Consider the following 12,934-nt stretch of genomic DNA (forward strand, 5'->3'; position numbering starts at 1 on the left):
CCTTAGGAACATTACGAACACAGTGGAAAAGAGAAAATCACGAAAAAGAACTGTTAAGCTAGTCAAATAATTAGGTCAGGGAGCCGGAAGAAATACTGAATTATTTGCAAACCGGGATGAACCGGCGAGGGGCAATTTGGTCAATTGACCTTAGAGTGACTCTGACCTAATCACAAATAAAATCAGAGAAAAGAAAATTTCAGAATCGAGAATTAAATTAAAGAACTAATAGAAAAATAAATAGAAAAAAAAAAGAGAAAACGGAAAAGTCAAAAGGTGATGACATCATGCATGACCTCATGCATGATGCCATAAAAAAAATAATACTTAATATATTTACTTAATTAGATTTTTGGGTCTTCCATAAGGATAAAAACAAAAGAAAAGAAAAGAAAAAAAAAATCAACTAAAAGTCATCTTGCTCCCAAACTTGCCGCCTCCCATCCCTCTCTCTCCCTCACCATAGTTAAACCTCCATTAAAGCTTGCTTCAAGCTTTGAAATCACCATTAAACCTCAAATCCTTCCATACTTGCTTCAAAAAAACTTGATTTAGTCACTTGAGAAGAAGCTTGGTCATCAAAGAAACAAGAAAAGAAGAGGGAAATTAGAGAATTCAAATTCAAGGGAGGTAAGCACATCAATTTGAAAGTTTGAGATTTAATTATTGTGTTTTTAGCTTGAATTAGCTTGTAATATGCTTAAAATGAAAAGAAAAAAAAATTGTGAGGGACCATTACTAAATTTCGGCCAGCAAGAGGGGGAGGGTGATTTGCATGATTTGAATGGGTTGAATGGGTATATAAACCTTAGTTAGTTGAATGACTATGGTTAAAGTCATGGAATCAAGTAAATGCAACAAATGACATGAATTAGGGTTTTGGACATTAGGGTTTAGAGACCAAAAATGTGAAAAACTTGTAAATGGTGTCTTTGACCTAATGTGAAGTGAGAAATGGTCATTTGTGACCTAATTAAGTGTGTTAGAAGTGTTGGAATTAAAGTCAAATTCGGAGGGAGTGTGGTCATGCTGCTGCAGCATGACCAAGTCAAATTTGAGGGACCAAAAATGAAATTTTACAAGTCCAATTGGTATGAGACCAATTGGAAATGAAAATAGACACTAAATGACACAATTTTTATTTAGGAAGCATGCCCAAAAAGTGACCAAAACCTAGTGAACAAATTGACCAAAGTTAGAAAATTGCAGGCTGCCCTGTACAAACTGACCAAATGAACAGTGTTTGTTCATTTGGTCATAACTTGAGCTAGGCAGGTCTAAATGACCTGAAAGTTTACCAGTGGTTAGATGAGATATAGAACTAAAACTTTCATGAAGAACACAAACCGAAATTATGCCATTAACCAAGTCATTTGGCCACCCCAAGTTGGTGACCCAAAACTGCCAGCACCAAAAATTGTCCAGAATTCTGGGTTGAATTCAATCCGGCAGCCATGATTCAAATGGCCATAACTTGAGCTACAAAACTCCAATTGGGGTGATTAAAAAAGGAGAATAAACTTAAGACATTAGGGAACATTTTCTATGAAGAAAGTGTTGCCAAATTCCAACAGTAAAATGACCAATGGAACAGTGCAACTTAGAACTCCAAAACTGAAAATTGGCAATTTTGCCTAAAAGACCTAAGTTTTGAGAAAATGACTAAAACCAACAAGTTTGGTGACCAAAATGTGGTATGTGGGTGAAGTTGGAATTCCCATACCTATTAAACCTTAGAAAGTCAACAATTTGACTTGAATAGTGTAGTGAATAGTAACTCGAAACACAAAAATTTCAAGAACGTCAAGTTTAGCACATTAGAGCTAGGTAAAAGTAAAGTTAAATTTATTTTTGGATTTATGCTAAGTTATGGAACTGAAACACTGTGAAACTGTGTGTTTCAACTGAAAAAGACTTGGAAGGTCTGAGAGACTGAGTCAAGGCCTCGAGGCGACTCACGTCAGGTTTGTGCACAATAAACATTATTTGAGCCTTTTGTCATTGAAAAATTGATTTAGTGTGATTTATGAAAATTTGAAGTTAATTATGAATTGTGTTGCCATCTTGTGAATGAAATTATGACTTTCGAAATTTATTGGATTTCTCACGAATCATTTGAATTAAATGTTTGAAATTGATTTTTGATTCACACTTAGCATGACAGTATCTTATTATTCCTCCTCCATTTATGGGGTGAGATTGGTTATCTTTCCTCCCTCTCTGGTTTAACAGTTGAGGTTGTAGATCAGATGAGTACTCATTAGCTAGCTAGCCACCTCCCTCATTGATTTCGATTAGTGGGGTTGTAGATAGCTTTGTCGCGGTGTACAACGCGGCATTGATTAGAAATTTTGTGTCATGGCTTAAGTTGTGTATGAATTGGCAACACTGTGTTCTTAAATTATTTGACTAAATTGTGTTATTATGAGTTTTGATAATTTGTGAAATATGATTGAGAAATATTTAAATTGTATTTTGGCAATGAATGATTTATGTATTGTATTTCAAATTTTTATTGTGCACCACTGAGTATTTTTATACTCAGCGATAGCTTGTTTTGCTGTCGTAGATAAGAGCAAGGAGAAAGCGGCAGAGTGATTCATTGACCTTTTCTGTACGGGTATTGTTTTATACCCTTGTAGTTATTTTGATGTAAATACTATAATGTCATAAGTATCAATGTAAAGTGAGCAGTTGTATAATAAGTTGTAATAATATTATTTTTGGAACTTCTTTTTGTAAATTAATATTTGTAGTTTGTGAATTTCATACTTTATGCGCTGTGAATGAAGTTATTAAATATTTTGAGATGATAAACTTTGATTGGATTGTGAAATTATTTTTGAAGTGGATTAAATTGAGTTGACTTGAAATTATTTGGTGGTTGGGAGTTGTCAAAAATTTTTGAAAGTGTTTTTCTCAAGTATTTGAAGAACTTTTTCTCCAAATACCAAAGAAACTCTGTCAAAATTTTTATAAAATTTGCGGTAAAATTAAAATGGACAAAAATTTTTACTAGTTTATAAGCTTTGAATAAATGATTTTAATTCCTACCAAAATGCTCACCACTTCCAAAATGCAAGAAAATAGTTTTAAAATCCCTTGTAGTGTACTTAATGAATTATCGGTAGGTGAAGTTCGGTAGTTCATTAGGTATTCTACGGGATCATGTTATGCCTTACAGAGGGGTAAGGTGTGACACTTAACATAATCACATGAACTACATGAACAAGTCATTGGGACTTATGTTCCCATCATGAATAATGTACTAATGCTATAATCATGAATAACACATGAAATGAAATAATAGGTATAAATAATTAAGATTTATTTATACTTCACATGCGATTTCTAAAATTTAATATGTTTTATCCTAATTTAGTCTTCTTTGAAATTGTTTATTTGCCAATGTACAGTAATAATGTACAAAGAAAAATGATTTGAAAATAATAAATTTATGCTTATATTGTTATATAAGCACATTTGCAATATTTATTTATGTTATAATTTTCTTTGCTAATCTTTTAGCATTTTCTCTATACTTGCTAGGTTGTCTCAGATTATTTCATAATAAGTAAATTTTGATATCTGTCCAGTTCATTTCGATTCTTTCTAATAAATAACTATCCTAATTTATTTTAGGTCATCTTACTCATTTATTTTATTTAATTTCTAATATTTTTAATTGCTAATATTCTTAACTTATCTCAATAAATTTCACTGCCCAAGTAACCTATGACAGGCTGACTAAACTGGATAAGGGGTCGTTGGCACTGGACACCGCGGTGCCTCGGGCCGTCATACCATGGGACGCAGAACGTCAACCACGTATGCAGTCAGTATGGCTAAAAAGCCATGATAACACATAATGGGGCATAAAAGCCATGAATGTTGGCATAAAGCCATGGATGCGGGCATGAAGCCATGAATACAGGCATAAAGCCATGAATACAGGCATAAAGCCTTTCGCAGTACTGCTAAAACAATACCCTATTGGCATGCCAATCTATCCAATCTGACACACGTGTCTAGGCAATACATGGGCATATAGTACCATTAAGAGTTTATATATTTTATAGCATTCTAATTTTGTTTATAATGGAACCATAATTTCCAAATTCATATTTCTAGGTAATTTATGCATTCATCGTAATATTCATACTAATTACAATTCACATTCATTTAATCTCATGTACCATTCACATTCAAAACATCTTTCCTTTCTCTCTTGATGGGAACCTAAATCACAAATGACACTTTTATCACATTTATTCATTCAACAATCTATTCATGTAAGTACATTTCATATTTCAAGTTTTGGTGTTACTATTCACTTTATTGGTCAACAAAAAGTTGACTTTTGCATAGAAAATAGGTGCATTGGTTTTAACACCCCCAATGTACCACATTTTGCATTTAAAACTTGTTGGAATAAGTCACCAAATCCATTTCCAAGCTTAGCACTAAGGGGCAGAAATTTCAGATTTTGTACCATAAGTTCACTATTCCATTAGGGACTGTTACATTGATAATTTGAGGAAATGGTAAACATGAAAGTTGTTCCTCATTTTGTCTAGTTGAATTTTCTTTTTTGAATCACTCCATTTGGAGTTTTGTAGCTCCAGATATGGTCCAAAAACCACAGCTGGCCGGATTTCAATTCTGCAGAATTTATCAAATCTACAGTACCATGAATAGTGACTGCCACTGCCTTGTTGGATAGGTTCTGGTCATAATTTGGGGTAGGTTTCTTCATGAAAGTTGTTTGTATATATCTCATCTTGTTGCTGTAAAAATTTCAGATCAAATGGACCATTCTACAGTGAGTTATGGCCAAATGAACAGTTACTATTCATTTGGTCATTCTGCAGAATTGGCTTGTAGGGTATCCGGATTGGGGCTAACTTTTGGTCCACTTGCTTTGGTCTTTTGGGCATGGTTTCTTCAGCAAAATTGTGCCATTATAAGTCTAGTTTCATGTCCAATTGGCCAAACACCAATTGAACCTACACAACCAAAGATATGGCAGTCCAAACAGGCTGGATTCACAGCCTCCCTGCTGCTGTCACTAGGCAGCCTACCAATTTGGTTTGTAACACTCTGGTTCACTTCAAATTATGATTAACTTACCTCAAATGGTCACTAATTGACCATTAGAATGTTCACTAATCATTTCATAAGCCAAGTCCAATTTTTACTCCTAAACCCTAGCTCAAATTCATGGTTTTGTACAAACTACCCTAATTAACTAACTAATTCAATATCCTTATATTTATATACTTTAAACAAGATTTCTAGTTCACTCCAAGTCCATCAAAAACACTCAATCCTATTCCTTCCTTAGGGCAGCCGAAATTCATGGTATACATACACATGAATTCTTTTCATTTAATTTACAAATTCTTGTTCACTTTAAGTCCTTAACATGGAATGAAAGGGATTTAGGTATAAATATGCACTAACCTCTTGTAGGGCAGAATTTTCCAAGCTCAAACTTCACTTTCTTTCCTTTTCTCGGCTGCAAAACACTTTCCCAAGATGAGTGGACAAGTTTTAATGAAGTGAAGAAGGGATTTTATGGTGGAACAAAGAGAGAAATGGAGCTTGAATGGAGTGTTAATGGTGGAACCTCTTCTCTCTCTCTCTCTCAACGTTTTTTAGGCTGCCCAAGGTTGAAGATGCAGATTGATTTTTCATATTTTTGGTCTCTTTTATCTCTTTTAATGAGTTTAACAAATTGTGATTGGTGGAGGAAATTTAAATGACATCATATGATGTCATAATTAGCATTTTCTTTCATTTTCTTTTCTTCTTTCCTCTACTCATTTCCAATTTAATTTTTAGCAATATTTATTCATATTTTATGTCATAATAATTATTTACTCAACTGGACAAGTCGGCCAAAAATCACCTCTGAAGGCGAAATGACCAAAATGCCCTCCGTTTGGCTTAACGGGTCAAAACTGTCTGTACCGATTGAAAAATTTTTCTAAATATTTTCTTGGCATTCTAATGCCATAGGAACCTCAATGACCCTTCTCTGGAGTCCCAAAAATTATTTTATGAATTTTTCCTCGGGTCTAGGGCTCCTAGTTGCGAGAACCGCAACTTCCCTCTGGTTACCCATCGCTTGGGCACCGGCTCATTTGACTTGGTTGTATTTTATTTCTAAAATTTTTCCTAAATTTTTCTTATTAATATTTGAGTTAATTATGGTCCCCCACTTTAATTTAAATATTTTTCCGGACGTTCTAGCTGTCCGGATCGACACCGGTCACCGGAATAGTAGAATGTACGGAGTTGCTACCGGGAGGATGTTACAATAGGTATAAAGATGTTAAAATTGCAATTATATGCTTAAACTTATGTGTATGAGTTGGATCGATTAACATGTCAATTAGGAACTACAGATGCAGTACTACCCTTGGCTTTTGAGCCTACTTCATGAGTGATCATTGATAGACAATATATGCCTGATATGATTATTCTTCTGGCTTTTATGCCTGCCCGTTGGCTTTATGCCCTATATGATTTTACTGGCTTTATGCCTGCCTGCTGGCTTTATGCCTGACAGATGTATACATGATAGGCACATGGGTGTCTAACTAGTATACTCTCATGTATTCAGTTTAAACAGTCTGTTATAGGTTGCTTAGGCAATGAAATGAATTAATTTGATTGAATATCATACAAATAAATGGAAAAGACCAATAAATTGTAAAACACTGATAAATCATGAAATACATTTCTATTGTGGTACTATACATATGAAATATGTACTTCTATTTATTTAGTTTATTTTTATTATATTATTACACCACTAAGCAATATGTTTAGCGCGTTGATTTTCATGTGTAGGTACTGGAGATGGAGCCCAATAGTGATCATATCTGCAGTAGGAGAGAGTGGTCACCTCAGCTGTTCATTTTGGTTGAGCCCATGGATATCATATATATGTATTCATTTTGAGTATTGTAAATAAGAAAGTTTGTAATTAAATTTTGAGATTGTATATGAGTCATGTAACTTGTATACTTGAACTCTATAAATAAAATGAGATGATTTCTACATGAACTCTATAACTTATATGATATTGATATGATGAAATATGAGTTGAAATGATTGAAATTTATGATGAGATTTATAAATAGGAAAGTGATTTTTAACAGATCAAATATTAAAAAATAGGGAAAACTCTGTCAGTTTCTTCACAAAAATATGGTAATTTAAAATATAATGATAATAAAACTAATAGTGAATAAGTTAAGATAAGATAAGGTGCTCCGGCACAGATTATGACGTCTCTTGCTCGGCTACACTGTGGACCGGGTAAGGGGTGTTACAACAGGTGTTCAGTCAAGAGGGCATCCGTAGCCTTGAGTAAACAGGGTTAAAATTCCTATGCGGATTTGCGCTATTTTTGACAAGATTAAGTTCCTGGCCAAGACAGATGACTTTGTCAGGAAAGATGTTTCCTGATGGTAAAGTCTTATATGTCAAGAATTAGATTTTAAATGAGTGCGTAAGATTCCATGTTAAGGGGTTTGACAACAAGTCCTCTCTCCCTCTCTTCATTTCTTTCATTGATAATTATAATCATATTATAATTTCCATTGCTATGCATATAAATTCTATGGACTTTATTTTTATTAATTAATATTTATTAAAATTAACATGAATATGAAAGATGAAGCAGCCGTTCTTAATAACAAAATATATTTAAATGTAATTAAGTAATCACACTTGCAATTTACACATTGGCTATAGTGTCTTCTGTTGTTGTTGTTGTTATCATTATTATTATTATTATTATTATTATTATTATTATTATTATTATTATTATTATTATTATTTCTTTGATTTTGCTTGCAGAATGAGCTCTTGCAACAACGGCTTGATAATCTTCGCAGAAAGGTGAAACTGCCACTTTCTTTCAGACATATTTATGTTCATGCACAATTCTTTTTCTTATGCAATTTTTTTTTTCTACATTAATGTTAGGAGCGAATGTTGGAGGAGGAAAATGGCAATTTGTATGGTTGGGTGAGAATTTTATTGACACCACATTATTATTATTATTATTATTAATAAAAAGATTTTTATTATATAAGAGAAAGTGAGGGAGAAAACCACTGAAGGTTAACCCAGGAGCAAAAGGTCCAACTCCTTATGCCAACCTAAACTAACACCATTAATTGGTGAAAAAACCCCTCAAAAGAACAAAGCACAACATCTAACATTATGATTTAGTATTTGATGTGGAATGACAAATAAATAGTAATCAGACACATGTAAATATAGTTATTATTTTTCTTTAAAAAAAATTACAAGTTGGTTATAAATTTTTGAGATCCATACATGTATACATGTAATATAGTGATTGTCATTCCATGTAAATTATCCTACATAAAATAACTGATGTGTTAAATAATTTCTCTAGCATTCAGCCAAAAAACACACGAGTGGAGCAGTATAAAGAAATGCAACAAAATCTTTTCATGTGTTTTCTAGCTAGAACAACACTTATAGATTATCTAGCTAGCTAGAACATCTCATGCACTGATTACTCCTCAATTAATGTATTTTCTAGGAAAAAGTTGTGTTTAATTAATAATTAATGTCTTAAATATAGTACTGTTAAGTTGTTATATACAATTAATTATATCATGTGATCATATGATTATCTATATCAATTATTGTTTATGCTAAAGAAGTATTAACCCTTTTTCTATGGGTTGATGGATATTTTAATACTACAAATAGTAATATAAATCATAGACTCACCTTACAGGGATAAAACTCTTTGATAAAATCTGAAATTTACCAGATAATTTGCTACAGAATTTTTACCTAAAGAAGATGAGTTTGAAAAATTCAATATGCAGAAGTAATTAATAATTAATCTTCTCCTTCCTTATCATACAAAAGAATATTCTTGATTTTCATAATCAACAGTATGCTTTATTTGGCTTACAACAAAATTTAACATCATATATATTTGCTCTGAACTAGGATGCATTTTATCATGTGCAACGAATATATGCAAAGCTCCATAAATCTCCACAAAGCTATAACCAGGAGATTTTTTCACCCCCATCCTCTCCATGGCCTCTCTCGTGCTTCTTGCTTTATCCCAGCGTCTCACAATAGCATAAATATTTGATAAGCCAATATATCTGCCATCATGGTATGGCTCTAGCTCAATAAGTTTCCTTCCTACCATTTCTGCAAGATCAAACTTTCTGTGGTTCATACATCCACTTAGCAGAGCACCTAACATTGAAGCTGTTGGCTCGATGGGCATTTGACATAGAAATTGGTATGCCTCTGCAATTTGACCAGCACGAGCCATAACATCCACCATACAAGCATAATGCTCACTCTTAGGAGCCATTCCATGTTTACGAAGACAGTCAAAGAAATACCAAGCTTCCTTTACTAACCCACCATGGGCACAAGCACACAACAAGCTCAAGTATGTGATTTCGTCTGACTTAACCCCAACAATATGCATTTCTGTAAACAAATCAAGTGATTCTTTAACCAAACCATGAGTTGCTAATCCTCCAATCATAGCATTCCAAATTAACACATCACTCAGCTCCTTGGAAACCCCACGAAACAATCTGAAAGCCTCTTGTATTGCCCCGCATTTGGCATACATGTCCACAAGAGAGGTGCGCAAAACCAGAGTCAATGGCAACCCATTATCAATCACGTAACGATGCATCATCCTCCCTTTATCAAGGGCACCCAAGTGAGCACAAGCACACAATACACTCACCATAGTCACCTCATTGGGATTGGGACCCGAGACCCTCATTTTCTCAAAAACTGCCAAAGCATCGCCGTAATCCCCACTCTTAACATACCCATCAATCAAAGAACTCCACGACAAGACGTCATGTTCAGGCATTGAATCAAACAATTCGAATGCCAAAGCCATATCTCCACATTTTGCGTAGCCATCTACCATGGAATTCCATGATACCAAATTCTTGAGAGGTATTCCATCGAACACTTTCCGTGCATGCAAAATATCTCCGAAAGTTGCATACATATGAATCAAAGAATTCGAAACAAACCTATCAGATTCATACCCAGCTTTTATAATATGGGCATGAAAGGCCATACCGAGTTCTCGATTCAAGAGACCAGCTGATGCCTTGGCAAGAAAAGGGAATGTTAAATAGTCAGGCAAGATTCCAACCCGTAACATTTTAACAAAAACCGATACTGATTTATTTGGGTATTTGCTCTTCGAATATCCTCTCATGACTGTGTTCCAATTGAAGATTGTTGGGTTTGAGAGAGATAAAAGAACCCAGTAGGAGTAATCGATGTTTGCTGAATCAGATAGTGCGGAGAAGGAAAGAATTCTAGACACAAAAGGCTCATCTTGGGAGAGACCTAAAGTGATCACCAGAGCATGAATTTGCTTCAGCTCTAACAATGACTTGCATTTATCAAGGATGGTGATTAAGGTCGAATTCAGAATAGCATTCCCACGAAGTAACGATGCATGCACCATTTAAAACTGCACAGCACCTAAAGAAGAGCAACCCAAAAGAACTAAACGAATGGAGGGAAGGATTAGAGGTTCTGCCAAATAATCCTACGACCGGGTGTTTGCGGATATTCATATCTTCGGATACATAAAACGGTAATTTTATGTCTCCAATTTTATTTGCACCAAACTCGGCGCAGGTGAAGTAATGATTCAAGATTTTAAGGCTAAATCGAGATTAACCAGAGTTTGACCAATTTACTCTTCAACTTTTTTTTTTTGAACGAAAATGCATTTCATAGATTAGAACCATGGTTACAAAATTCAAGCCCAAAAATTAAATTGATATTATGAATTATTAATTTTTTTTTATATATTACTATTGATGTAATAATTTTTTTAATAGTAGTATATTAAATTTATATTATATACTATTTAATAAATGTTAAACTGTAGTTAATGATTCAATCTTGTTAACCTTACTCTCTTTGCTCAACAACTCTTGAATCATCCCTTGAAACTTGAAGCTTGGTGTCATAGGAATCACATCAAATAGTGATTTATTTAGTTGTGTGAATCGGATTGCCTGATTTGTAAGAATGAGAATGAAAGAAAAAAAATAGTTTCCAAACACCTACAAAGGGAATTATTCTCATTTATTCCTATTCCTAGGTCAGTTTTTAGTGAACAAAATGAGACCTAAATTCATTCTACACAAAGATCAAAAACTAGGGAGAGGTAGATTTGTAAATGAAAGAAAAATGCACTAAAACAAGTCTTAAGGTGCAAAGTTAACAATTTACAAATTTTATAACCTTAGGTTTCATGCATCATATAAACTCTTTATACTATTGCGTAAACACATAATTCATAAAACATATTTCTCAATTGTTAACAAGCCTAATTTGCCAAGAGAAAACAAAACTCCTAAATTTAGAAGTTAGGGTTTCATGAAGAATTCTCACTCAATTAGGAGCATAATCAAATTCTAACCACCTAATCTGGGGAGTGAAGACTATCAAGTGCTAGTCCTCTAGCTTGTCCACACAAGCCCTTGATCAAAGCTTCTTTGATCCAAGCAAAACCTCTTGATATTCCTTCCAAGTGGGGCTACCAAGAATGGAAGAAAATGTTCTTAGATTTTCTTTGGTTACAAGGGTATGGAAACGATGAGAAACCTTTTCTCTACCTTTTGATTCAAGAGTTTAACATTTAAACTTCTTGAATTTAGCTAGGAAGAAGAGAGAAACTCCTTTCCATAGAGGATGAGGTTCTGCCAAAAGGAAGAACAAAGATGAAAACTTTTCTTCATTTCTTCCTTTGATATTTAACTTAATTTCTTTTAATTAAAATTAAGATGACAAGTGTTTCATTCTCATTCAACATTTGAATGAGTTTTCTAAATGTGATTGGTCCATTTATCAAGCCTTAATCCTAATTAAGAAAATTAACCTTGATTAATTAGTATTCTAAATACTAATTAAACTAATTAATTAATCATTAATTAATTCCTCCCATTTTTAACCAAGTCAACATGGTTAAATTGTCAAAATTTAACAAGTTAAACTTGAAATTTTGACTAAGTCAAATTTCTTCCATAATATTAGTTTTTCAAGTTTATATTTAAATACTTTAAATATTAACTTGAATACTTCAATAGATAAATCTAGTGTCAAGTCATGCTAGAGACTTTGTAATCTAATTACAAACTAAATTTATTAATTCAATTAATTAATTAAACAATTTATTTAATTAATTAATCAAATTAATTTTACTTTGATCAAATTACTCTTATGTGTAACTTACTAGGTTCATTACTAATTGGCAATGCGAATGATATTAACTCCTTAATATTATTGGAACCATTCCAAACTTAAAATGAAATTCTCTTTTCATTTAAGTTCTCATAAGTCATAGTTAACATCTAGCATAATGTGCTATGACTACCAAATTAGTTCTGAATTAATTCTACAGTTCATGAATCTCGATCATGCGTATCATGCACTAAAATCTCTCCGTTACAAAATCCCGATTCCAGCTAGAGTCATGGTTTCATGTCAAACTCTTATGCTTAGAATCATATGTCCTCTTTTAATTCCAATTCTTGATTAATAAGACTTTCCTTTCAGAAACTCTTTTCTGACTAAGTCTATTTGTCCTGGGCAGGAACTTGAATTCATCAAGAATAATTCAATGGACATAAGATTTTATTCCTATTTACTAACGGTAACGGATCCCATCTTGACTAACATCTATCTCTATATATAACTAGTCGAAGCCAACACATGCCCATATACCCATACATAGTATAAGTATGAAAGTAGTATCAAACTCAAGCCACCTATATATAAGATAACTATGTTTTCTTAGGTTAAGGGGTTATATGCACTATTATGATCTAGATGACTTTATATTGACAAGGGTGAC

At 33.2% G+C, this 12,934-nt stretch overlaps 1 protein-coding gene across 1 annotated transcript; it reads right to left on the reverse strand.

Moving 5' to 3' along the window:
* Nucleotides 1-8,785: 8,785 nt before the first annotated feature.
* Nucleotides 8,786-10,782, reverse strand: LOC110670421 (pentatricopeptide repeat-containing protein At5g08305). Its single transcript, XM_021832466.2, has one exon. It carries the CDS (start codon nucleotides 10,529-10,531, stop codon nucleotides 8,918-8,920), a length of 1,614 nt encoding a protein of 537 aa, XP_021688158.2. The 5' UTR covers nucleotides 10,532-10,782; the 3' UTR covers nucleotides 8,786-8,917.
* Nucleotides 10,783-12,934: the final 2,152 nt, after the last annotated feature.

Source organism: Hevea brasiliensis, chromosome 6 (assembly GCF_030052815.1).
Source record: "Hevea brasiliensis isolate MT/VB/25A 57/8 chromosome 6, ASM3005281v1, whole genome shotgun sequence".
Taxonomy (NCBI): Eukaryota; Viridiplantae; Streptophyta; class Magnoliopsida; order Malpighiales; family Euphorbiaceae; genus Hevea; species Hevea brasiliensis.

Bases quoted from the DNA above. Each gene is read 5' to 3' on its own strand.
- LOC110670421 (XM_021832466.2), bottom strand. From the start codon at position 10,531: ATGGTGCATGCATCGTTACTTCGTGGGAATGCTATTCTGAATTCGACC.